General features: G+C 43.2%; 2 protein-coding genes across 3 annotated transcripts; both read left to right on the top strand.

The window, feature by feature from the left end:
* Positions 1–6,995: 6,995 nt before the first annotated feature.
* Positions 6,996–17,300, top strand: LOC125510556 (zinc ion binding protein). Of its 2 annotated transcripts, none has more exons than XM_048675775.2 (24): positions 6,996–7,294; positions 8,149–8,482; positions 8,567–8,779; positions 8,879–9,018; positions 9,102–9,197; positions 9,644–9,711; positions 9,828–9,929; positions 10,670–10,808; positions 10,937–11,077; positions 11,143–11,262; positions 11,460–11,516; positions 11,608–11,667; positions 11,957–12,064; positions 12,208–12,368; positions 12,866–12,944; positions 14,092–14,154; positions 14,292–14,425; positions 14,771–14,876; positions 15,197–15,385; positions 15,499–15,726; positions 15,923–16,078; positions 16,390–16,551; positions 16,633–16,752; positions 16,833–17,300. In XM_048675775.2, the coding sequence occupies exons 2-24, from the start codon at positions 8,323–8,325 to the stop codon at positions 17,007–17,009; spliced, it is 2,979 nt and encodes a 992-aa protein (XP_048531732.2). In that variant the 5' UTR covers positions 6,996–7,294; positions 8,149–8,322; the 3' UTR covers positions 17,010–17,300. The 2 variants fall into 2 exon arrangements, with proteins under 2 accessions (XP_048531732.2, XP_048531731.2); XM_048675774.2 differs by having other exon boundaries at positions 8,146–8,482.
* A 1,566-nt stretch (positions 17,301–18,866) lies between these two features.
* LOC125510555 (ALA-interacting subunit 5) lies at positions 18,867–21,665 on the top strand. Its single transcript, XM_048675773.2, has 8 exons — positions 18,867–19,311; positions 19,731–19,789; positions 19,887–19,961; positions 20,081–20,197; positions 20,338–20,408; positions 20,491–20,824; positions 20,919–21,208; positions 21,340–21,665. The coding sequence occupies exons 1-8, from the start codon at positions 19,206–19,208 to the stop codon at positions 21,365–21,367; spliced, it is 1,080 nt and encodes a 359-aa protein (XP_048531730.1). The 5' UTR covers positions 18,867–19,205; the 3' UTR covers positions 21,368–21,665.
* Positions 21,666–22,285: the final 620 nt, after the last annotated feature.

Raw genomic sequence — 22,285 nt, 5'->3', positions numbered from 1 at the left:
TCATGCCAGCATGTCCAAGCCTCCGATGCCAGAGCCAACATTCTGAAGCCTTTGCTAGAAGACATACTGCAAGCTGTGGCCCTGCTGAGAAATCTACCACGTACAAATCATCTTTTCGATACCCTTCAAACACTAGAGACTTGTCAGATTCCATTAGTACAAGGCAACGATATTTTCCAAACATTACGATCATGTTCAAATCGCAAAGCATTGAGACAGACATTAAGTTGAAGCCAAGGGATTCAACAAGCATGACTTTATCCATGTGTTGATCCCTTGAGATTGCAACTCTACCTAGACCCAATACCTTACTTTTACCAGTGTCAGCAAATGTGATGTGGCTCTTGTCGGATGGACGTAAGGTTGAGTCCATAAGAAGACTTCTTTTGCCAGTCATGTGATTTGTACACCCACTGTCAATAATTCATTCTGAAGACGCTGGTGTCATACCCTACAGTGCAGTTAGGGGGATAGGCTTCACCAAGAGCATTGTGAAGCAAAAACATTTGACGAACCAGTGGTTTATGAAAGCTTAGATCCAGGTTAGGACTAATAGGGAGAGTAGCAAGCGATTCAGGTACGAAGTACATAGTAAGACCATTTGGACATTTGATCTTGCGCCCTACAAGATGTTTAAGGTCCCCAGCAATAGCGTCAGACGATTTTGGTTTTCTGCTGGAGACCTTTCCCTGCAAAAGAGAGTTAAGCTTTCTTAGCCACCCACATCAAGGGCGGCTTAGAAGCAATAAGTCTAAGTGTAGCATCTGAGAATTTTGGCTTTGAAGCCTTAGCAAACAGTCTTGCAGGCGGACAATAGTACTCATAAGAATAAGTAGAATAGTTCTTGGTCTTATGAACATGGCGGTTTGATGAACCGCTCTCATATTCATATGCCTGAGTATGGTTTCCCTGCAAAACATTTGCGTTAGTGCGACTCAGGTGAGTCCTCTGTCTGTATGAAGCCTTTGGACCGTATGAAGTCTTTGGTCTAAGGTTTGTCTTCTTCACGTGAGGTGTCATGATGACATTCACAGGAAGGCTCTCCAGACACCTTTTCGGAACCCAGATCTTCTTCATAGGCGGTCCATTCCTGCAGTTAGTACCAATGTACCTGGCAAATACTTCACCATTCTGATTCTTAAACAGTATATAGTCTGCGTTAAAGGATTCATCAATGATAATGGGGTTAGCACAAGTGAAGCCAGATAGATTGGATGGATTTGCTGAAGGTTCCTTTGCAGCAACCCATATGGTTTTGGGGTACTGCTCAGGTTTCCAGTAAGAGCCATCTGCATTCATTTTCCTTACGAACCCTACACCCTCTTTCCTAGGGTTTTGGTTCAGAATCTGCTTTTTCAGGACATCACATAGCGTCTGATGCCCTTTAAGACTTTTGTACATCCCTGTTTCAAGCAATGTCTTCAACCTAGCATTCTCATCAGCAATAGCGGTGGTATCCTCAGCAGAGGGGTTAGTTACCACATCAAAAGTTGAAGGTATTGCAACAGCAGTAGCAGTAGAACATTCAGCAATAGAAATAGCATTATCACGCTCAATGCATTTAAGACATGGTGGTTCAAATCCTTCCTGAGCGGGACTGATCTGTTTGGCGCGAAGTGACTCGTTTTCCGTTTGAAGATCTTCATGAACCGCTCTCAATTTCTCAAGATCTTGCTTCCTTTGAAGATAATCATAGGAAAGCTTTTCATGAGTTGTTGAGAGAGTTTCATGACGACTTTCAAGTTCCTGATACTTAACGTGAAGATTTTTTATGTCTTTAATTAAGGATTCAGATCGAGTCATTTCAGCACCTAACAGATCATCGCTTTTGTCTAACAGTTTTTGAATATGTTCCATAGCTTTCTGTTGTTCAGTTGCAATTTTAGCAAGTGTTTTGTAGCTAGGTTTTGAACCACAATCAGAGTCATCGTCACTAGATGTTTGATAGTGAGTAGTGCGTGTGTTTACCTTGGCACCGCGTGCCATGAAGTAGTAGGTAGAAGCGGAGTAGTCCTTATCATTTGCATCGGTGTCGGTGATGAAGTCATTGTCTTCAGTGTTGAAGATGGACTTGGCAACGTATGCTGTAGCCAGACTTGCGACTCCTGAGTCGGATTCCTCCTCAGACTCCACCTCCGCCTCCTCAGAAGCAGACTCCTCCTCTGAATCCATTTCCTTGCCAACAAACGCACGTGCCTTGCCAGATGAGCTCTTCTTGTGTGATGAAGACTTTGAGGAAGACTTGGAAGAAGACTTTGAGTATTTCTTCTTCTTCTTCTTATCGTCAGAGTCATATTCCTTGCTCTTCTTCTTCTTTTTGTTCTCATTGTCCCACTGTGGACACTCAGAGATGAAGTGGCCAAGTTTCTTGCACTTGTGACATGTTTTCTTCTTGTAGTCATGAGCAGGAGCTTCATCATTCCTTGAACTTGATGGGGAAGACTTTCTGAAGCCTTTCTTCTTGGTGAATTTTTGGAACTTCTTGACAAGCATAGCAAGTTCCCTTCCAATGTCTTCAGGATCATCAGAACTGCTGCCAGATTCTTCTTCAGATGAGGAGACAGCTTTTGCCTTCAAGGCACGAGTTCGCCCATAGTTTGGACCGTAGATATCTCTTTTCTCCGAAAGCTGAAACTCATGTGTGTTGAGCCTCTCAAGTATGTCAGACGGATCGAGTGTCTTGAAATCAGGACGTTCTTGAATCATCAGGGCCAGGATGTCAAACGAACTATCAAGTGATCTCAGCAGCGTCTTGACAACTTCGTGTTTGGTAATCTCAGTGGTGCCGAGGGCTTGAAGCTCATTTGTGATGTTAGTGAGTCAGTCAAATGTGTGCTGGACATTCTCATTGTCATTTCGCTTGAAGCGGTTGAAGAGGTTGCGAAGGACACTGATTCTCTGATCTCTCTGGGTTGAGATGCCTTCATTGACCTTGGAGAGCCAGTCCCAGACCAGCTTGGATGTCTTCAAAGCACTCATACGGCCATACTGTCCTTTGGTCAGATGACCACAGATGATATTCTTGGCAGTAGAGTCCAGTTGAACGAATTTCTTGACATCAGCATCAGTGACACCTTCTCCAGCCTTGGGAACGCCGTTCTCGACGACATACCATAGGTCGACGTCAATGGCTTCAAGATGCATGCGCATCTTATTCTTCCAGTAGGGATATTCAGTTCCATCGAAGACGGGGCACGCAGCGGAGACTTTAATTATCCCTGCAGTCGACATAGCTAAAACTCCAGGTGGTTAAACCGAATCACACAGAACAAGGGAGCACCTTGCTCTGAGCCCAATTGAAAGTGTGTTATATCGACTAGAGGGGGGGTGAATAGGCGATTTTTATGAAAGTCTTCAGAACATAGAAGTTTTGAAGACAAACGATAAAATTAAACCTATTACCATGCAGCGGAAGGTAGACTACACTAGGAAAACCATAATCAAGTATTCAATGAAGTGAAAGCACAAAGACTAATAGCAGCTAGGTAGTAAGGATCAGGTAGGAAGTTATTGTGAAGCAAAACAGAACACGCAGTCACTCAGTGAAGACAAATGATAGTGCAAACATACAATGACTTTACAATGAGTAACAGTAAGTAAAGTGAAGTGAAGATGAAACCAATGACTCGTTGAAGACAATGATTTGTTGGACCAGTTCCACTTGCTGTGACAACTGTACGTCTGGTTGGAGCGGCTAGGTATTTAAACCTTAGGACACACAGTCCCGGACACCCAGTCCTGAACACGCAGCTCAGGACACCCAGTCCTCACCGTATTCTCCTTGAGCTAAGGTCACATAGACCTCGCCCAATCACTCTGGTAAGTCTTCAAGGTAGACTCCCAAACCTTCACAGACTTCGTTCACCGGCAATCCACAATGTCTCTTGGATGCTCAGAACGCGACGCCTAACCGGCTGGAGGATGCACAGTCCTCAAGTGTAATAAGTCTTCAGATCACACAGACAAGAAGACTTAAGTGATGCCCAATTCTCTCTGGCTCTGGTGGTTAGGGCTTTATCCTCGCAAGGAATTCTCTCTCAAAGGCTTCGAGGTGGGTTGCTCTCAAACGACAAAAGCCGTACTTTCAATCTGAGCAGCCAACCGTTTATGGTTGTAGGGGGTGGGCTATTTATAGCCACTTGGCAACCCGACCTGATTTGTCCGAAATGACCCTGAGTCACTAAGGAACTGACACGTGTTCCAACGGTCAGATTTCAAACTCACACAGCAACTTTACTTGGGCTACAAGCAAAGCTGACTTGTCCGACTCTGGACAAGATTCGCTCTCATAGTCTTCACTCGAAGACATAGGTTTTTGGTTTAGGTATCACTTCAGTCATTCTGACTGGTTCTCTTGGACCCCACTTAACAGTACGGTGGTTCCTATGACTCAACACAAGAAGAAAAAGAACTACGAAAGATCTAAGTCTTCGAGCTCCATAGGCTTCATATAGTGTCTTCTCTTGTCATAGTCTTCAATGTGAATATCTTCATATACCACCTTTGACTTCAATGTCTTCATACATTTTAGGGGTCATCTCTGGTAGTAAAATTGAAACAATGAGGGACTTCTACCTGTGTTATCCTGCAATTCTCACAAACACATTAGTCCCTCAACTAGGTTTGTCGTCAATACTCCAAAACCAACTAGGGGTGGCACTAGATGCACTTACAGTTTGGAACATGGATTTGTTGGGATATCACAATATCTCTTATTTAATTAATGCATCTATATACTTGGTAAAGGGTGGAAGGCTCGGCCTTATTCTTGGTGTTTTGTTTCACTCTTGCCGCCCTAGTTTCCGTCATACCAGTGTTATGTTATTTGATTTTGCGTTCCTTACACGGTTGGGTGTTATGGGGACCCCTTCACAGTTCGCTTTGAATAAAACTCCTCCAGCAAGGCCCAACCTTGGTTTTACCATTTGCCTCACCACCACCTACTTTTCCCTTGGGAGTCGCGCTCCCGAGGGTCATCTTTATTTTAACTCCCCCGGGCCAGTGCTTGTCTAAGTGTTGGTCCGAACCGAGCCGCCTGCGGGGCCACCTCGGGGAAACTCGAGGTCTGGTTTTACTCGTAGCTTGTCTCATCCGGTGTTGCCCTAAGAACGAGATATGTGCAGCTCCTATCGGGATGTCGGCGCATCGGGCGGTCTTGCTGGTCTTGTTTTACCATTGTCGAAATGTCTTGTAACCGGGATTCCGAATCTGATCGGGTCTTCCTGGGAGAAGGAATATCCTTCATTGATCGTGAGAGCTTGTGATGGGCTAAGTTGGGACACCCCTGCAGGGTTTGAACTTTCGAAAGCCGTGCCCGCGGTTATGGGAAGATGGGAATTTGTTAATGTCCGGTTGTAGAGAACTTGACACTTAACTTAATTAAAATGCATCAACCGCGTGTGTAGCTGTGATGGTCTCTTCTCGGCGGAGTCCGGGAAGTGAACACGGTTCTTGTGTTATGCTTGAACGTAAGTAGTTTTAGGATCACTTCTTGACCACTTCTAGTTCACGACCGTTGTGTTGCTTCTCTTCTCGCTCTTATTTGCGTATGTTAGCCACCATATATGCTTAGTGCTTGCTGCAGCTCCACCTCAATAACCTTTCCTACCCATAAGCTTAAATAGTCTTGATCTCGCGGGTGTGAGATTGCTGAGTCCTCATGGCTCACAGATACTTCCAAACAGTTGCAGGTGCCGATGATACCAGTGAAGATGACGCAACTGAGCTCAAGTGGGAGCTCGATGAAGATCTTGTTCGTTGTGTTGATTTAGTTTCCGGTTGATCAGTAGTGGAGTCCAGTTGGAACGATCGGGGATCTAGCATTTGGAGTTTTATTCTTTTATTTTGGTTCCGTAGTCGGATCTTGATTGTATTCTGGATGATGTATGTTATATTTATGTATTGTGTGAAATGACGATTGTAAGCCAACTCTTTATCCCTCTCTTATTCAGTACATGGGATTGTGTGAAGATTACCCATCTTGTGACAAACCTACCGTGTGGCTATGCCTCTAAGTCGTGCCCTGACACGTGGGAGATATAGCCGCATCGTGGGTGTTACAATTGGTCCCTAAAAAGGGGAATTTGAGGAGACATTAGGTAGCCGTTTTGGCTCTGGGGTGCATATGCCCTTGGGTGGACAATAATTAAAAATAAATACTAAATAAATTTAAAAATATGTAGATGTTCTTGTTAGTGAAATAAGCGTGCTTGACAATTTTCATGCGAAACGGCATAGCATTGTTGCATTAGTGATTTTTTTAAGTGTAACGTTTGGAGATAACATTCGTTGTTTGACTTGTTTTTTTTCCACAAGTCAAAATGCTGAAGCTTTTCCCCTAAAATTTGTAGATAGCATTTAGGTCTGACAATGAACACATCTAAATTTTCTCACATTTTTTTGGCATTTGCAGAAAACATTTTTGGTGAGTAGGAGCATATGCTCCCAAGAGCCGAATTAGATTTCCGCTAGTTTTGCTTCCTTTTCAGTTAGTCATGTCGAACGGTCTCTCAATATGTTGGCCCATTAGTGTGCATAATGTGCTTGTACGATGGATGGGACGAGAGTTGGCTTGATCAAAGATATGAGTTTCTCACCAGCTGCCTGATGGCATATACCGTAACCAAATTTTAGTTCAATAATAAAGCTAGCAATTCGATGAAAAAACCACATCCCCATGAGCCATACCTCCGAGCCCTAAAAAAAGGGCCGACTACAAAGTCAATTTTCCCACTCGTTTGATTGAAATCCAACGGCTGGCATCTTCTTCCCAAAACCCCGCCCTTCACCAATATGCCCATTGGCGGATCTACGGGGTGGGCTGCGGCCCAGCCTGGGATTTTAGACCGGCCCAACCATAGGAAATTACAGATGGGCCAGAGGAGAAAAAAAGCCCAACAAATAATGGTTTACTCGTCCGGATCTCAGCGGGCTAGCCCAACAAACAACGCACCGAGGAGAGGGGGACACCGGGACAGACGCGCCAGCCCGGCAGCCGACCCTCAAAAAAAAAAAAACCCCAGCCCGGCAGCCCTGCCCGTCTCCGACCTCGGCTGCTCGGCTCCCGATCTCGCCTGCCTCGCCGGACGCCGTCGCCGGTCGCTAGAGGACCAGGATCCGCCCCTGCCCGCCCCGCCCGCTCGGCGCTCGGCGCCAGCGCGCCCCCTGACGCCCCTGCAAGCCGGCGCCCGCCGCCCGCCGCCCAATCCGCCCTCCGCTGACTCCGGCACTCGGCCGGCAGCAAGCCAGCAACCCTGCCCGGAGGCCAGCCATTAGCCCGATTCGAGTACTTGAGGTAAGTTGTCCACTGCCCATTCCCCAAGTTCTGATTTAGGGTTTGCTCTTTGCTGTCGATTGCATCAATCAGGTGGAAGAGTCAAGTCTATCGCGTTAACTAAACAATCAGGCTTGCTAGCCAGTACATGAACACACAGTCCTGTGAACACATACACATCATTTTGATGTCCAGTACATGAACACCTGATCAGCGACATAATAATGATGCATCTGATTGTTTGCCACTCTTAACAAGTTACTCTAACAATGCCACTCTAACAAATTAAGAATGCCGCATAGTCTTGTTTGAACTTCTCAAGGTATGTATCATGTAGGCTTCTCTTATGCACATTTGAGATTTTTGGTATGTGTGCAAGACCATATTGATCTATTTCCATGTGCTATCGGTAAATTAATTAGAACGCTGGCATGCCATGTTTGTTGTCAATTTTTGCTTAAGTGGATCACCCTGTTTTAAATCCTAGATCCGCCGCTGGTTCTGAGCAACAGAGAGAACTACTAGTCTGAGAACATGTGATAATTGTACAAGCACATGGATGCTTCCAAATCTCGTTGCCAATTTGTGTAGCTACAACACATGGATCTACAAGCATTTGTGTTTTGCGCATAAGGTGTATGGCAGTGAACAATTTATCTATGTTGTTTGTAAATTGTTTTGCCGGGAAGAAAACTTTACAGCTTTTTTTATTGTAATATTTAGCACTTTATGTTCGTAAATCGTTTTGGTGCTCATATTCTCGGTAAAACAGTACGAAATATCTCGGTGTTAGGTACTCAACACTCCCAGTCAGGGTATTATAGACATTTCACATTTCAACAGACAGCTCATACAACAATTTCAAAATGCAGCAGTTAAAAAGAACTGGACTGCAATTTCTCAGGGGATTCTGCACTCAACTGATACCCTGGGCAGCCCAGCAGAATCCACTTCCGCAGAATCTGCAGCTGAAAAGAACTGGCCCAGTGATCCAAGACAAAAACTGACCCTGAGCCCAGAATCTCTGACAAACTCATCTACCGGCTGCCATGGACGCCGGCCAGCTCTTCTCTGTCGACCCCCTCGAGCGCCAGGCCGCGAGGGGCCATGGGGCCATCACCTCTATGGCCGCTGGCAGTGATGTCATCGTCCTTGGCACCTCCCGTGGCTGGCTCGTCCGCCACGACTTCTCCTTTGAGGATGCCCTGGGCAAGTCTCCACCCCTACCCCCTCTCATCTCTCCTCTTCGCAGACCTGTTTCTGTTTGGCTAATAACTGTTTCCTCTCCTTCAGATATCGACCTCGGGGGTGGCCGCTCCGGCGACCATGCAGTTCACCGGGTTTTCCTGGACCCCGGTGGCAAGCACTGTATTGTCACGGTGATCCACCCGGGTGGCGCAGAGACATACTACCACCATGCCAGGTGGCCGCGCCCAAAGCCACCCCCCCGCCTCCGTGGCCTCCTCGTCAATGCTGTCGCCTGGAATCGCCAAGCCATCACCGAAGGTTTTTGCTGATCGATCCAAATATATTTTGATGATCCAAGGTCTTCTTTGCTGTTTCACTGTTCTTGATTGGTTATTCTCTGTGATTTTGTTGCTGCAGCGTCAACCAAGGAGGTGATCCTGGGGACCGAGGCTGGACAGATCTTTGAGATGGCCGTGGATGAGGCTGATAAGAAGGAGAAGTATGTGAAGTTGCTCTTCGAGCTCACCGAGCTGCGAGAGGGCATCAAGGACCTGCAGGTTTGAATTGTTGCTACCGGCGCCATGGTTCATTGCTTACATTTGTGTTGGAGGGAGTGTTATTGAGCAATTTGGTTGCGCAGATGGAGACAGCTGTGGTTGGGAACGCCACGAGATACTATGTGATGGCTGTCACCCCCACACGGCTTTACTCGTTCACCGGCATTGGTTCTCTGGAAGTAAGTAGTATTTCTCAATTTATTCGTTGCATCTTCCGATGTGGTATTGACTATCGATAGTGAGCCTATTTGTGAGAAAAACAACTTAGTTTAAATCAAAAGAATCATTGTTGATCTTGTTTACATCGAGTAACGTGAGTACGTGACTCGGCAACATGGAAAATGCTATACCTTATACTCAGCCATTTCAACTCAGTATGCCTTGTAGATTAATGTACATGATCAGAATTTAGAACGTACACTTGGAATGCCTTGTCATTCTGCTAGCAGCAGCAGATACTACACATTTTTCTGAAGAAGATTTTTATGTTGTGTTTCAGTTTTTCGGTTGCGATTTTGGTTTTGAATTTCAGACCTGCTTCAGCCAAAAGAAATCAGACATGCAAGACCTGTATATGCCCTCATTTTCTTAATATATAGTCTAATATATAAACTTTGTTGCCCAGACTGTTTTTGCTAGCTATACCGACCGTGCCATTCACTTCATGGAGCTCCCAGGAGAAATACCTAATAGGTAAGTCTAACTTGGTCTTATTTTTATGATGCAGCAAAGGGACTTCCTTCTATACACTATTATTGTGCATAAGAATTTTATGTTTGTAACATATGTATCCATTGCATGGAGTCCAGTGAACTACACTTCTTTATCAAGCAAAGAAGGGCTAAACACTTTGGATGGCTTTCTGGAGCTGGAATTTATTACGGTGAACTCAATTTTGGAGCTCAACACAGGTGAAATATGTTGTTTCTATATTTAGCTTAATTCTGTTTTGTAATTTGTAAAGGAACTAGATCATGGCTTTGTCTAACCAGATTGCACCTAAGAATGAATTTCTGATATGCTCCTAATACTCATATTTGTCATAACTTTTTGAACATGAACTACTAATGTACATAATATGACTTAGACAGTCCACATGAAAATGAGATAATTAGATTCCTTTCCGGGGTTACTTCCAAAATATTGGCTTTGTACCCATTTATTGTGACAGACATTAATGATCAGTGTTTAGCTTAATAACATGAAACTATGAGAAATCAAATTCTGTTTCCAAATAGAACGAACATTATAAGATGAGCCTAATGAATGCTTGTGTTACTCTAGATTTGTCTATGAACTTTAAATTCCATAATCTCCAGCTAGCTTCTTGAACCGTTCTTTTGGGGCAGGGTTCAACCTTTATTAATATCAAGCCAAGCACTAAGCCAGTTTTTCGGCACCAAGCCAGCATAGTCATAACCCAAGATTAAACCTAATGTTAAGAAGCAAGGTCAAAGGTCAAGTGTCCATATGAGGCTTTTTAAAAGCCTATTGTTCCCTCTCAGAAAAATTATGGTGCTGTTTTACGTTTTCTTGCTATAATTATATTTTAGTTACTGCTATTTTCTTGAACTATATATTGGGGAATTCAATTTAGAACACTTTATTTATTTAGTATTTGTTTTTGTTCTTACTAATTTTAGTTCTGCAGCTCTACGAGTGGAGATGAAAACTTTGTGGAAAACAAAGGTTTCTTTGACTATTCAAAACTTGGAGATTCCAACATAAAACCAGCATCATTTGCAGTGTCTGAGTTCCATTTTCTGCTCTTGATTGAAGACAAAATTAAGGTAAGATGGTTCTATAAATAGATTTGCGTATTTTATCTGTGGTTTATTTGCTCTCTTGAATTGTTTTTTATCTTCCCCACTGTCTAGTACTTATAAAGGCAAGGCATCACATAACCTGCATTTCTTAGGTAGTGAACAGAATCAGTCAGCAAATTGTGGAGGAGCTTGTAGTTGATAATGCACCCGAATCTTCAAAAGGAATCATCGGGCTTTGTAGTGATGCATCAACTGGAGTTTTCTATGCATTTGATGAAACCTCTATATTCCAGGTTCGGAATTCTGATACTTGCTTTTGAGTTATTTAATAATGTTACTAATATTGTTTGTCATTTAGGTTTCTACGTCTGATGAGGGTCGTGACATGTGGCAAGTGTACTTGGATATGAAGGCATATGCTGTTGCTTTGTCCCATTGCCTTAACCCTTTCCAGAGGGACCAGGTTTATCTAGTGCAGGTAATGCTTGTATTCGTAGAGATCAATGTGAAACGATGTTCATACATCTCGATGCATGTGAGCATGTTCGCAAAATCGTCCCATGCATTCTTTTGTGCTCCTGCATCATTTTCTTATATATGATGATATGCTGGATGTTATTTGGAGTATTGCAATGATCAATGCCTTCTGTTATACAAAAACCATTTCTTTTGCAGGCTGATGCTGCATTTGCTGCAAAAGAATATTACATAGCAGCTTCATTTTATGCAAAGGTGAAAGCCATACTGTTAACTGTGTTCCTTAGTAGCTTTTCTTGCTATTTTGTTGTCCTTGTTCATTTGAGGACTTGTTCTTTGGTTTCAGATGAACTATATTTTATCATTTGAAGAGATCAGTTTAAAGTTTATATCCGTAGGTGAGCAGGTAATTTACTCAAAACTTTAGTACATTTTTGCAAGCTTTTGAATGTACTATCCTTCTAGAGTAATCCTACTAATCAGTGTGCATTGTTGAAAAACTTCTGTGAGATCTATTCATTTATCCTGATCTTGTAGTTTTATTACTTCCAATATTCATCATGACAAATATAGTATCATTAAGGTTGTGCATTTACTTACAGTAAGCTTTTGTTGTGCTTGGGTGCACTATTTCATAAGATTTTACAGTGTTACACTGTCTATGTCTGCAATCGTTGACTTTGTCTACCTGACAGGATGCTCTCAGGACTTTCTTATTGAGAAGGCTTGATAACCTCACCAAAGATGACAAGATGCAAATAACGATGATCTCGACTTGGGCTACTGAGCTTTACTTAGATAAGGTACCTACTGACCATGATTCCATTATCCAGCATTCAAAATAATGTAACTTAAATTGCATTGATACTAGAAATATTGCTTCAATATCCGGTTGCATAACTGAGTTTGTTGGGCTTATTCAGTATATTTTGCACAACTTCTGTAGATTAATCGTCTCCTGTTGGAAGATGGCACAGGCACCACTACAAATACAGTAACAAATTCCAATAGCTCGGCATATCGTTCAGTAGTAGATGAATTCCGTGCGTTTCTCAGTGATAGCAAAGATGTATTAGATGAAGCAACAACAATGATACTACTGGAAAGGTATGCCTATTATTGGTGCACATTACATCTCAGTTAGATTCTTAATTTGGACATTCACATATATGCATACAGCATATTTTTGGATAGCACATGCATAGTGAAGCAGTTAAGACTGCATGTTGTATATTTGTGATAAGCTGAACATAAACGTGAAGTATCGATCAAAACTTGTGAATAAAAATTAAAACACCAAGGAACCTGAGATGATCAGAAAGCTAATTGCTGTTTTTGTTATAATCCCAGGACATCTGTACATATATTATACTCCCTCCGTCCCAAAATAATCCCATGACACTTATTTTTGGGACGGAGGGAGTATTCCGTAAGGTTATGGATTAAGAACACTGAGTTGTATAAATGGGTGAATGTAAAATTATGCTGATTGTGTAGTTTAGATGGTTCTTTTGTACTTGTATAATGCATGAGCTACCCTGTGTTTTCCTGTTTTGATGGTTGCATGTATACGCCTCTGATCAATCTCTTCAAAATGTTGACAGTTATGGCAGAGTGGATGAGCTGGTGTATTTTGCTGGTTTGAAGGAGCAGTATGAAATTGTGGTTCATCATTACATTCAGGTCAGGCACTTATTAACTTAGTACATCTTCAACAGAACCCTTTTCCCCAATAAAAATCAGATGTTGGGGAAGTTGGGCCAAAAACCTGCTCCAACAGACCCCCTTTCCGTGAAAAATCATTGGGGACTCCTAATAAAACAGACCAACTCCCCCACTATGTTGGGGTAATTGACCCCTCCCAACACGAGTCTCAATAAGTGCGACATCACCCGAGCCACCGGAGCACCCGTACCGCCGGAGTCGTCGAGATAGAGAGAGATATCTCATTGACAAGTGAGACCCATATGTTAGATTTTAGTATTGCGGAAAGAATTATTGGGTTCTGAGAAAAGCACCCCCCCCCCCCCCCCCCCCAATCACCACTTCTTGGGATAGTTTTTTTGGGAACCTATTGGAGATGTTCTTAAGGAAGGTGTTAACACTATCGCTGTTGAGCGTACATGATATCGAACACAAGTGCTAGCTAGTCTTATCATAATATTTTAATGTCATGCTTTACCGAGGATCAGAAAGCAGCAGGCAAATCACATAACCTTTCTACCTATTTTTCTTAGAAGCATGTTCCGGTAACATATGTACTGGAATGGGCTTGGGCTAGTGCATACCTTCATAAATGCCTGCCACTAAATTACCTCCTCTCTTTTTCTTGGACAACTTTATTTTGTATAAGTAAATTCTTATACGTGTAAAATAATAGAGGAATAGTCATTCCACATGATACATTGATCTATAAATGTCGACTTTCATCTTAATAATAAGAAGCTAGGTCAATCTTGTGTCCTTGCTGTAAATGTCTACCACTAAATTCCCTTCTCTCTATTTTTCTTGAACAACTTTATTTTTGAATAAATTCGTATATGCGTAAAAATAATAGAGGAATAGTTATTCCACATGATACATCAATCTATAAATGTTTCCGGACTTTAATCTTTTACGCTGGTCTCAGCAGAAGTGATTTATGAAGTATCGCTGCACTGGACTTTGTTCCACATGTTCTGTTGAACCCATCGCTTCACTTTGATGCACCGTATTCTCTGTAAAAATCATATAATAATACACAAATTTTGTTTATATGGATCATTCTTCTGCGAACCCATTGACATTTGCTGAGGCATCGGTGCTAATTTCCTTCTGGTTACTGGTTCAGCAAGGAGAAGCAAGGAAAGCCTTGGAAGTGCTTCAACGACATAATGTTCCAGTAGACCTTGTGGTACTTCTCTAGAACTAAAAAATATGGTGTTTTATTTACCGCATGCAAGTTACCTTGTTTTTACTTGTATCGGTTATTGAGCAGCTAAATTTGTTAAGTGAAGCAAAAAATTTACCTACAACTTTGTGTTCTTGCAGTATAAATTTGCCCCAGATTTAATCATGTTAGATGCTTACGAGACCGTTGAATCATGGATGATGGCAAGAAACAAGTTGAATCCAGGGAAGCTTATACCAGCAATGATGCGTTATGTGAGCGAACCACATGCCAAGTATGATATGCAAACAGCTTATCATCTATTGTTTTCTTCTATTAGAATACTATGGTCTTGATGTAGGAACAATCTTACTAGCTTACTTCTGTTATTATAGTAAAAATATGTCTGTTATATTGAAATGTTAATTTCAAATCTGCAGCTATATTGGACTTTAATCCTACTTAGATGGAAAAACTTTTTTTGAAATAAAACCTAGATGGAAAAACTTTGATTCGAACTATTAAAAGTATTTTAGTACCGTTGTTCTCAAAGATCTGGAGCAGCCTACAATCATGAGCTGCTAATTTGTTCTGTTGTTTAGATGATATATGAATGTAAACATGTTGGCAATTCTTGCAGGAATGAAACACATGAGGTCATTAAGTACTTGGAATTTTGTGTCAAAGATTTGAACAATGAGGATCCTGGAGTCCACAATTTGTTGCTCTCACTGTATTCCAAGAAGGTATATTTTCTTGCCATAGTGCATACATTTGTTGCTCATGTGTACTGTATGCCAAGAAGGTACATTATCTTGCCGTTCTTACAAACTAAAAGGGAAATGCGGAGTAATTTTATAACGATACTTGTCTTATTTCTGTTGAAAGCATTGACTTTATCCCCATGCATAGTAGCAATGCAATTACTGTTGCATTGTGCTCATGTCATTTATTCATCTTTCCTGCATTCGTTTACTAGGTTGTAACTTGCGAGTGCCATAAGTGAATATTTGCTGCGCATATGAACTGATATATGTTTTCTATACTCTGGTCTGTCCGTCTGCAGGCGGATGAGTCCCAGCTTTTACAATTTCTCGACACCAAGTTCGGGAGTGGACAAGCAAATGGACCTGAGTTCTTTTACGAACCCCAGTATGCTCTGCGTCTATGTCTCCAAGCAAAGAGGATGCGTGCTTGTGTTCGTATTTACAGCATGATGTCCATGCATGAGGAAGCTGTGGCACTTGCTTTGAGGGTAAACTTCACTATGTTTAATCTGAGAAGCATCTGTTGTGCCTTTACATATTGATGACTTTTGTGCTCTCATTTCCTGAGGTTCCCTAATTGCTGTACTTTATTGGTCGTTAGGTGGACTTGGAGCTTGCAAAGGCAGAAGCAGACAAAGTTGAAGATGATGAAGAGCTTAGAAAGAAGCTGTGGCTTAAGGTTGCAAAGCATGTCATCGAGCAAGAGAAAGGAGTCAAGAGGGAGAACATAAAGAAAGCTATAGAATTTCTGTCAGAAACTAACAACCTGCTGAAGATTGAGGATATCTTGCCATTTTTCCCAGACTTCGTATTGATTGATGACTTTAAAGTAAGATTTATGAAAGCTCATGCAGTCCGATCTACTTTGTACATATAAAACGGCCTTCTAATGTTCATTTCGTCTTAAAGGCTCATGAATTCACGTTGCCCTAGTTTACAGTTACTGTTCCACATTTCAGTTTTAATTATTCCATGCCCTTTTGTGTGGCAATAAGCCAATAACAATGAAAGCATGTTTCGAACAGGAAGAAATCTGCAAATCTCTCAAGGACTATAATAGCCAGATTGAGCAACTGAAGGCAGAAATGGATGATGCTACACGTGGAGCAGACAACATCAGAAGTGATATTGGTGCCCTTGCTCAGAGATACACAGTGATTGATCGTGAGGAGGAATGTGGGGTAAGAGAATGGTCCCTCCGATGTCTCTTTGGTATATTAGTTTTACTGACTTGTGTGCCTGTTGCAGTTTTTATGTGATAATAAGTCAGTAGTTTCCATCCCTCTGCAGCATGTAAATTCAAGTTCCAGAAAAAAGATGACCCACAATACAGGCTTTATATCTGTCTTGTTAGTACAGCTTGTGTCCTCAAGTGCATCCACGTTCTTTCCTGTTTTAGGGTAGACGGTTCACCTTCGTATGAATTTTATGTACTTATTGTTATATCTGACGCAGTACATCATGGTGCTAATTCGTTGTCCTGAACTAACAGGTATGCCGGCGCAAAATATTGACCGTGGGAGGATTGCACCAGGTAGGAAGAAGCTATACGTCTGTTGGGCACATGGCCCCCTTCTATGTGTTTCCCTGTGGACACGCCTTCCATGCGAATTGTTTGATTGCCCATGTAACTCGCTGCACCAGCCAAGCGCAAGTAAGTCTCTCTGCACAATTTCAAGTAGAGACTAGGCTTAAGTTCAGTAGATGTTCAACTGTTCCTTCATCCTTCTTGTAGGCCGAGAGAATACTGAACCTTCAGAAGCAGCTAAGCTTGATGGACAGGAAAGCAGCAAAAGACAACGGTGGGACCGGGAATGGTGAATCTATTGTCAGTAGCGCACCAACAGTCGACAAGGTCGGGTGATGCTCACACTCCGATTATATTGCAACCTGCAGTTCTTATGCTGATGCCATTGTGATTGTTTCTTTTAACAGCTGAGGTCACAGCTGGACGACGCCGTGGCGAGCGAGTGCCCCTTCTGCGGCGATCTGATGATCAAGGAGATCTCGTTGCCTTTCATTCTCCCTGGAGAGTCGGTTGAGAAGGCTTCATGGGAGATCAAACCACAGCCCGCGTCTCAGAAGATTCTTCCGATGACCATGTCTATATGATGCTTTGGATTCTAGATTTTCTTGGGGCGGATTTTGTTGTGCAGTTTCTGTATTTGTTCGGTGTTGGAAAGGAGAAGTGTTTCTTCATGCATAGAAACTTGCGGTTACCACCCACATGGGCCCTTTGTACAGCGCAAGATTCTACCATGCCATTGTTTTTGAAAGATATATTTCGATTCAGTTGTGCTAACACACCACCAATAATGCAGCTGCGATTGACAAATATTCCTTTGTATACATGCATCAAACCTGTTTCTTTTTTCAATTTCAAACGTCGACCGTTCCTCTTTATGTGTTGATTGACTTTATTTATAGTCAAAATAAATAAATTGGCATATCCAAGTGGGGTCACGCTGAGATGATTATTTGCCCCTGCTTCTCTATGCACCCACCAAGATAAATGGCATGAGCCGTGCTATACCAGATTGCATTGCCGGACATGACCTTTTCCATCTATGTTATGATATGCACAGCATAAAAGCATTGAGTAACAATCACTGCATAAGCATGCCCACTTTCCGCATAATTGATGACGATCATCACAACAAAAGTCAAAAGCCAAAGATAACAAATGCCGATCACGCATTGTGGCGAGCAGCCTGCGAAAAGTGCTTGCAGCTACCGGGCTCCAGGGCTCTTGATATTTGAAAATTTTGAAAAACACACTTCGGTTGCTAAAAAAAATCTTAAATCAAATATGTGAATAAACACACACATTCCTAAGGCCCGGTAAAAATCTGAAAAAGAAATACTTTGTATTTTGAGAAATACAGAAAAGATAAATCTCTGACAAAAATGGCACCCCTTTTCTCTTATACATTGTCAGAAATTTGTTTTTTTTTCTATAGCCCAAAACAAAGCGAGATTTCTACCAAAACATGCCACAGATATTCAGAATGTGTATATGTATCCCCAGAAAAAAATTCATATTTTTCGAAACTTCTAAAACACGAATTTCAAAATGTTTAAATATAGAGAGCAGTGGAGCTCAGGTGCTGCAATCCCTTTCTCGAGCAGCCCTGACGCTTCTTGGCTTAGGCCCTGTTTGGTTCATAAGTCCTTGGACTTTTTCTAGTCCTAACTAAAAAGTCCTTAGTCCTTAAAAAGTCCCTCTATGTTTGTTTCCAGAGACTAAAAAGTCCCTAGTCCCTCCCTAGAGGTTATTAATGACCATGTTACCCCTAGTATAAGAAAAATAACAACCAAACAACACCATGTGGGCGGCGGGCCAATGGATGCATGGAGGGGCATTGTTGGAAAAGTCTCAAAAAAGACTCTCCTTGAGAGTCTTCTTCATTTAGTCCTAAAAAGCAACTTTTAGTTTCTAGTAGTCCCTCCTGTTTGGTTAAAAAGTTTCTAAGAAAGACCTTTTCTAGTCCCTACATCAAAAAGTCCCTGAAAACAAACACCCCTTACTCAGCCCGTAGAGACCCACAAACCAACAGACAAAACACACATGGAACAACAACAAAATGCAGCTGTGTGTAGCCCTTGTACAGATATTGCTGGCTGTATTAGCTGTTGTTGGACACCTGGTTCTCGACTCCGGATTATCCAATGCCCCTCCCCCTCTTCCCCCCTTCCTAGTTCCTTCCACATGCTCCACAGGCATTGCTGCCGAAGCACATCGACAAAAACGAACCCAAGTCAGAGAAGCAAGCGCCTAAAAAAAGGATGATCGATCAACCAGCCCTGCCCCGGCCTCTGCATCATCGTTGACGCGCACTCCGGCCGTATTATTATTATCTATCGATTGTTTAACAATGCCAAACACAGCCAAGAACACCCAACAGGCCGGCGCCTTAGTGTATCCAGACACACAATATCAGTGGATAAAGACAGATAATATTTGATCCAAGGCCATCCGTCCGGAGCAGGTGACCCAAGACTTCTCCGAGGGAGAGTTGGTTGATGGATGCAGACCTCCGGTTAGGTTCAAGTAGGTGATGCTTGCCTTTCCGGTGGTTTACAGGGACAGCTTGTCTCTCTCTCTCGAGCCTCCTTGCTTGCTTCCCCTCTACTCCTAAACCTCGCCGATCCTTTCCTTTCCCTCCTTTTGCCGTGCCACATCGCCTTCACTTCTTGTTTAATTCCTTCTGACGGTCGGGGCACCAAACCCGCGTCACTTCGACCTCCATTGCATACTTTCTTGGAGCAGTTGCGGCCAGGAGTTCGTCGTCATCGGAGGAGGCTGCGATGCCGCCGGCCAACGGTGCCGCCGCCGCCGCCGGACCGAGCTCCGGCAGCGGCAGGGACGGCCCGCCGGCGGCCACCGCAGCGGTGAAACGCAACAGGCCTCGCTGTAATTCATCTCTCCCCACAGAAGCAGATTCTTTTTTGCTTTGTTTTCGTACTCGATTTGTTGTTTTGTTTGATGCGAGACTTGAATTGTTCTTATTAGCCGTAGCTGCAGCTTGATTCTACAAGTATATCCCTGAGTTGTTCTTTTCTTTTAAACTGCTTCGAATCTTCAACTGTTCTGTTAGATGATCTGTAATTCGTCTGTTCGTAACTTGATACGCCGCAAACTGAAAAAGAACATTAATTCCTGTTCACTAAAGCTACATGAAACTAGAAGTAATTTATTTGTATAAAATACAAAATCAACAATTTACTTGATTAAAATCATTAATTAACTCGATGGGTGGTCATTTTCGTGGTAAAGATTTACGAGCATAGTACTGTACATACTAACCTCCAACCATTGTGTTGATTCTGAAGATCATGCATTTACTCAGCAACAACTCCCAGCGTGCAAGCCTATAATGGCACCCCATATGGTGAGACCCCAATTGTTTGTCTGCACAAACCTCATCATTTCACACCTTTTCCCCCTAAATGTCTCATGTTTCACAAATTCAAACTCTGGGCAACCAGGTCATTCCCATTCTTGTATTCGTGGGCTTACTCTTCATTCCGATTGGCCTTGCTTGCTACGCGGCTTCAAATAAGGTATATATATATCCTTGCGGTTGTGCTTAATTTCTGTTGTTATTTACACAAACATGTACTTGAAACTTGTCCCTTCGTCGAATTCAAGTTTGAAATGGTATTTTTTTTCTTTACGACAGGTCTTCGAAGTGGTCTACCGTTACGACACGAAATGCGTGCCGAAGAACATGCTTCACAACAAAGTGGGCTTCATCCAGAACGCGTCGATAAACAAGACATGCACAATAAACCTCAAGGTAATTACGAAAATAAAGAACAATTCCCATTAATTAGCGTCACCGATAGAAAGAAAAGTGACCCGTTTTACGCCTTCAATCCACGAAGACGGCTTTGGTAAAATGAGTGCATCTTTCCTCTGTCCTTCAACTGCATGTAGATCCCCAATGCTATGAAGAGGCCAATCTTCGTATACTACCAGCTCGACAGGTTCTACCAGAACCACAGAAGGTACAAATTTCATGCAAATTCAAAATTTGTCAGGATTCAGATACGAGCACCAGAATTTCAAATTCGAGGTGGATTCATTCAGGTACGCGACGAGCTTCAACATCGCGCAGCTGAGCGACCCCAAGGAGGAGGCGAACGCCGACATAAAGGACTGCAAGCCTGAAGCCTACGCCGGCAAAGGCATCCCCGTGGTGCCCTGCGGCCTCGTGGCCTGGAGCCTCTTCAACGACACCTACAGCTTCGCCCGCCGCCCCCGTCGCGCGGGCGGCATCGGCGGCGGCGAGGCGCTGAGGGTGATCAAGAGCGGGATCTCGTGGCGGAGCGAGCGGGAGCGGCTGTTCGGCAAGCACGTGTACCCCAAGAACTTCCAGAACGGCAGCCTCGTCGGCGGCGGGCGGCTCGACCCGAGAAAGCCCGTAAGTTCCTGCTCGTACGTCTTGTTCATGCCGACGGCGATCGACGGATGATGATGACGCTGATATATGATCGGGGGGACCGTGGGGCGTGCAGCTGAGCGAGCAGGAGGAGCTGATGGTGTGGATGCGGACGGCGGCGATGCCGCGGTTCAGGAAGCTGTACGGGAGGGTGGAGGCGGACCTGGACGCCGGCGAGACGGTGGCGGTGGCGGTGCGGAACAGCTACAACACGTACAGCTTCGAGGGGGGCAAGGCGGTGGTGCTGTCCACCGCCGGGCCGCTGGGCGGGCGCAACGCGTTCCTCGGCCGCGCCTACCTCGTCACCGGCATGGCCTGCCTCGTCCTCGCGCTGCTGCTCACGCTCGTCTGCCTCTTCTTCCCCATGTGCGTGAGCCGCCCATTCCGTCGCATCATCGCTCGCCGCCATGCCATTAATTCATGCTCTTGGTCGCCGATGATATGAATATGATAGCCTCGAATGATCCTTCTCTGAGTCTTCTTACATGTGTGTGCAGGACAGAGGAGCATCTCCGGCTGCGGTAGCCGTCGTCCATCCATGGATCATGTCGACGAGCGTGGACTCGGCCTCTCTGGTTTGTTATAGACTGGCCTCCATTGTTGTTAGACGTAGCAGACCACTGTATGTGTATGTATATGTACAGTACAGCACAAGAACCTGAAGGTAGATTCAGAATGTACAGAGCAGGAATGTGTGGGAGATGTGCAGTGTGTAGTACTGGTATCACTTTTCCAAGGCAGCAACTATGAAACCGACGGATGTTCAAAAAATGGGATCTGCAAAGAAAATAACGCCTCAAGATATCGGTTTTTGTCGGATGGATATTTCGAGCGAAACAGGGTGAGCAATATATTTGAGCTAGATCATTTAGTTTGCATCAAGATTCGTGCTATCATTGCAGTGATAGAAATTTCACTTTTTTTGTTTCTTCCAAACAAGAGAACATGTTACCTTGAAACATTGCAGGTCAACTATACACAGGTGCTACTCGTTGTATAAAATGTTTCCATTTTTATAGGAGACATAAATTTGTCAAATTTCATTTTTCGAATGAATTGTACTCCCTATGGTCGCTTTTATAAGGCTTTGTAGATGTTTCAGACAGTGTGCAAAACAACACAATTTCACTTGTCTGAAACGACTTATAAAAATGAACGGAGAAAGTATCATTTTTTAGAATTTATGTTGTGCCAAAAAAAATCCAAAAACCATTTCTGCACACGGTAGTACATATGTGATGTCGATCTGGAAAGTTTTGAGTTTAAATGTTCTTCCATTTGAGAAAAACAAAAAAGAGGAGTTTGCTTGGACGAACTTTAATGCAAAAATGAACAGTGGGGATAGGGGTACAGTGGTACGCAATCAGAAGTTTGCTTGCACTAGGCTTATTAATTCTGTTTCCCTTTTTCTTCTGTATATTTCTATTTTATTTTATTTTAATT

Source organism: Triticum urartu, chromosome 5A (assembly GCF_056163025.1).
Source record: "Triticum urartu cultivar PI428250 chromosome 5A, HENAU_Tu73, whole genome shotgun sequence".
NCBI lineage: Eukaryota > Viridiplantae > Streptophyta > Magnoliopsida > Poales > Poaceae > Triticum > Triticum urartu.
Note: the sequence above shows the minus strand (reverse complement) of the source record. Positions and strands in the feature narration are given on the sequence as shown.

Coding starts and splice junctions, on each gene's coding strand:
- LOC125510556 (XM_048675775.2), top strand. CDS start 8,323: ATGGACGCCGGCCAGCTCTTCTCTGTCGACCCCCTCGAGCGCCAGGCC. Junction 12,369..12,865: donor ACAATGATACTACTGGAAAG/GTATGCCTATTA, acceptor AAATGTTGACAG/TTATGGCAGAGTGGATGAGC. Junction 16,753..16,832: donor GCGCACCAACAGTCGACAAG/GTCGGGTGATGC, acceptor TTCTTTTAACAG/CTGAGGTCACAGCTGGACGA.
- LOC125510555 (XM_048675773.2), top strand. CDS start 19,206: ATGCCGCCGGCCAACGGTGCCGCCGCCGCCGCCGGACCGAGCTCCGGC. Junction 19,790..19,886: donor CTATAATGGCACCCCATATG/GTGAGACCCCAA, acceptor CTGGGCAACCAG/GTCATTCCCATTCTTGTATT. Junction 20,825..20,918: donor GGCTCGACCCGAGAAAGCCC/GTAAGTTCCTGC, acceptor TGGGGCGTGCAG/CTGAGCGAGCAGGAGGAGCT.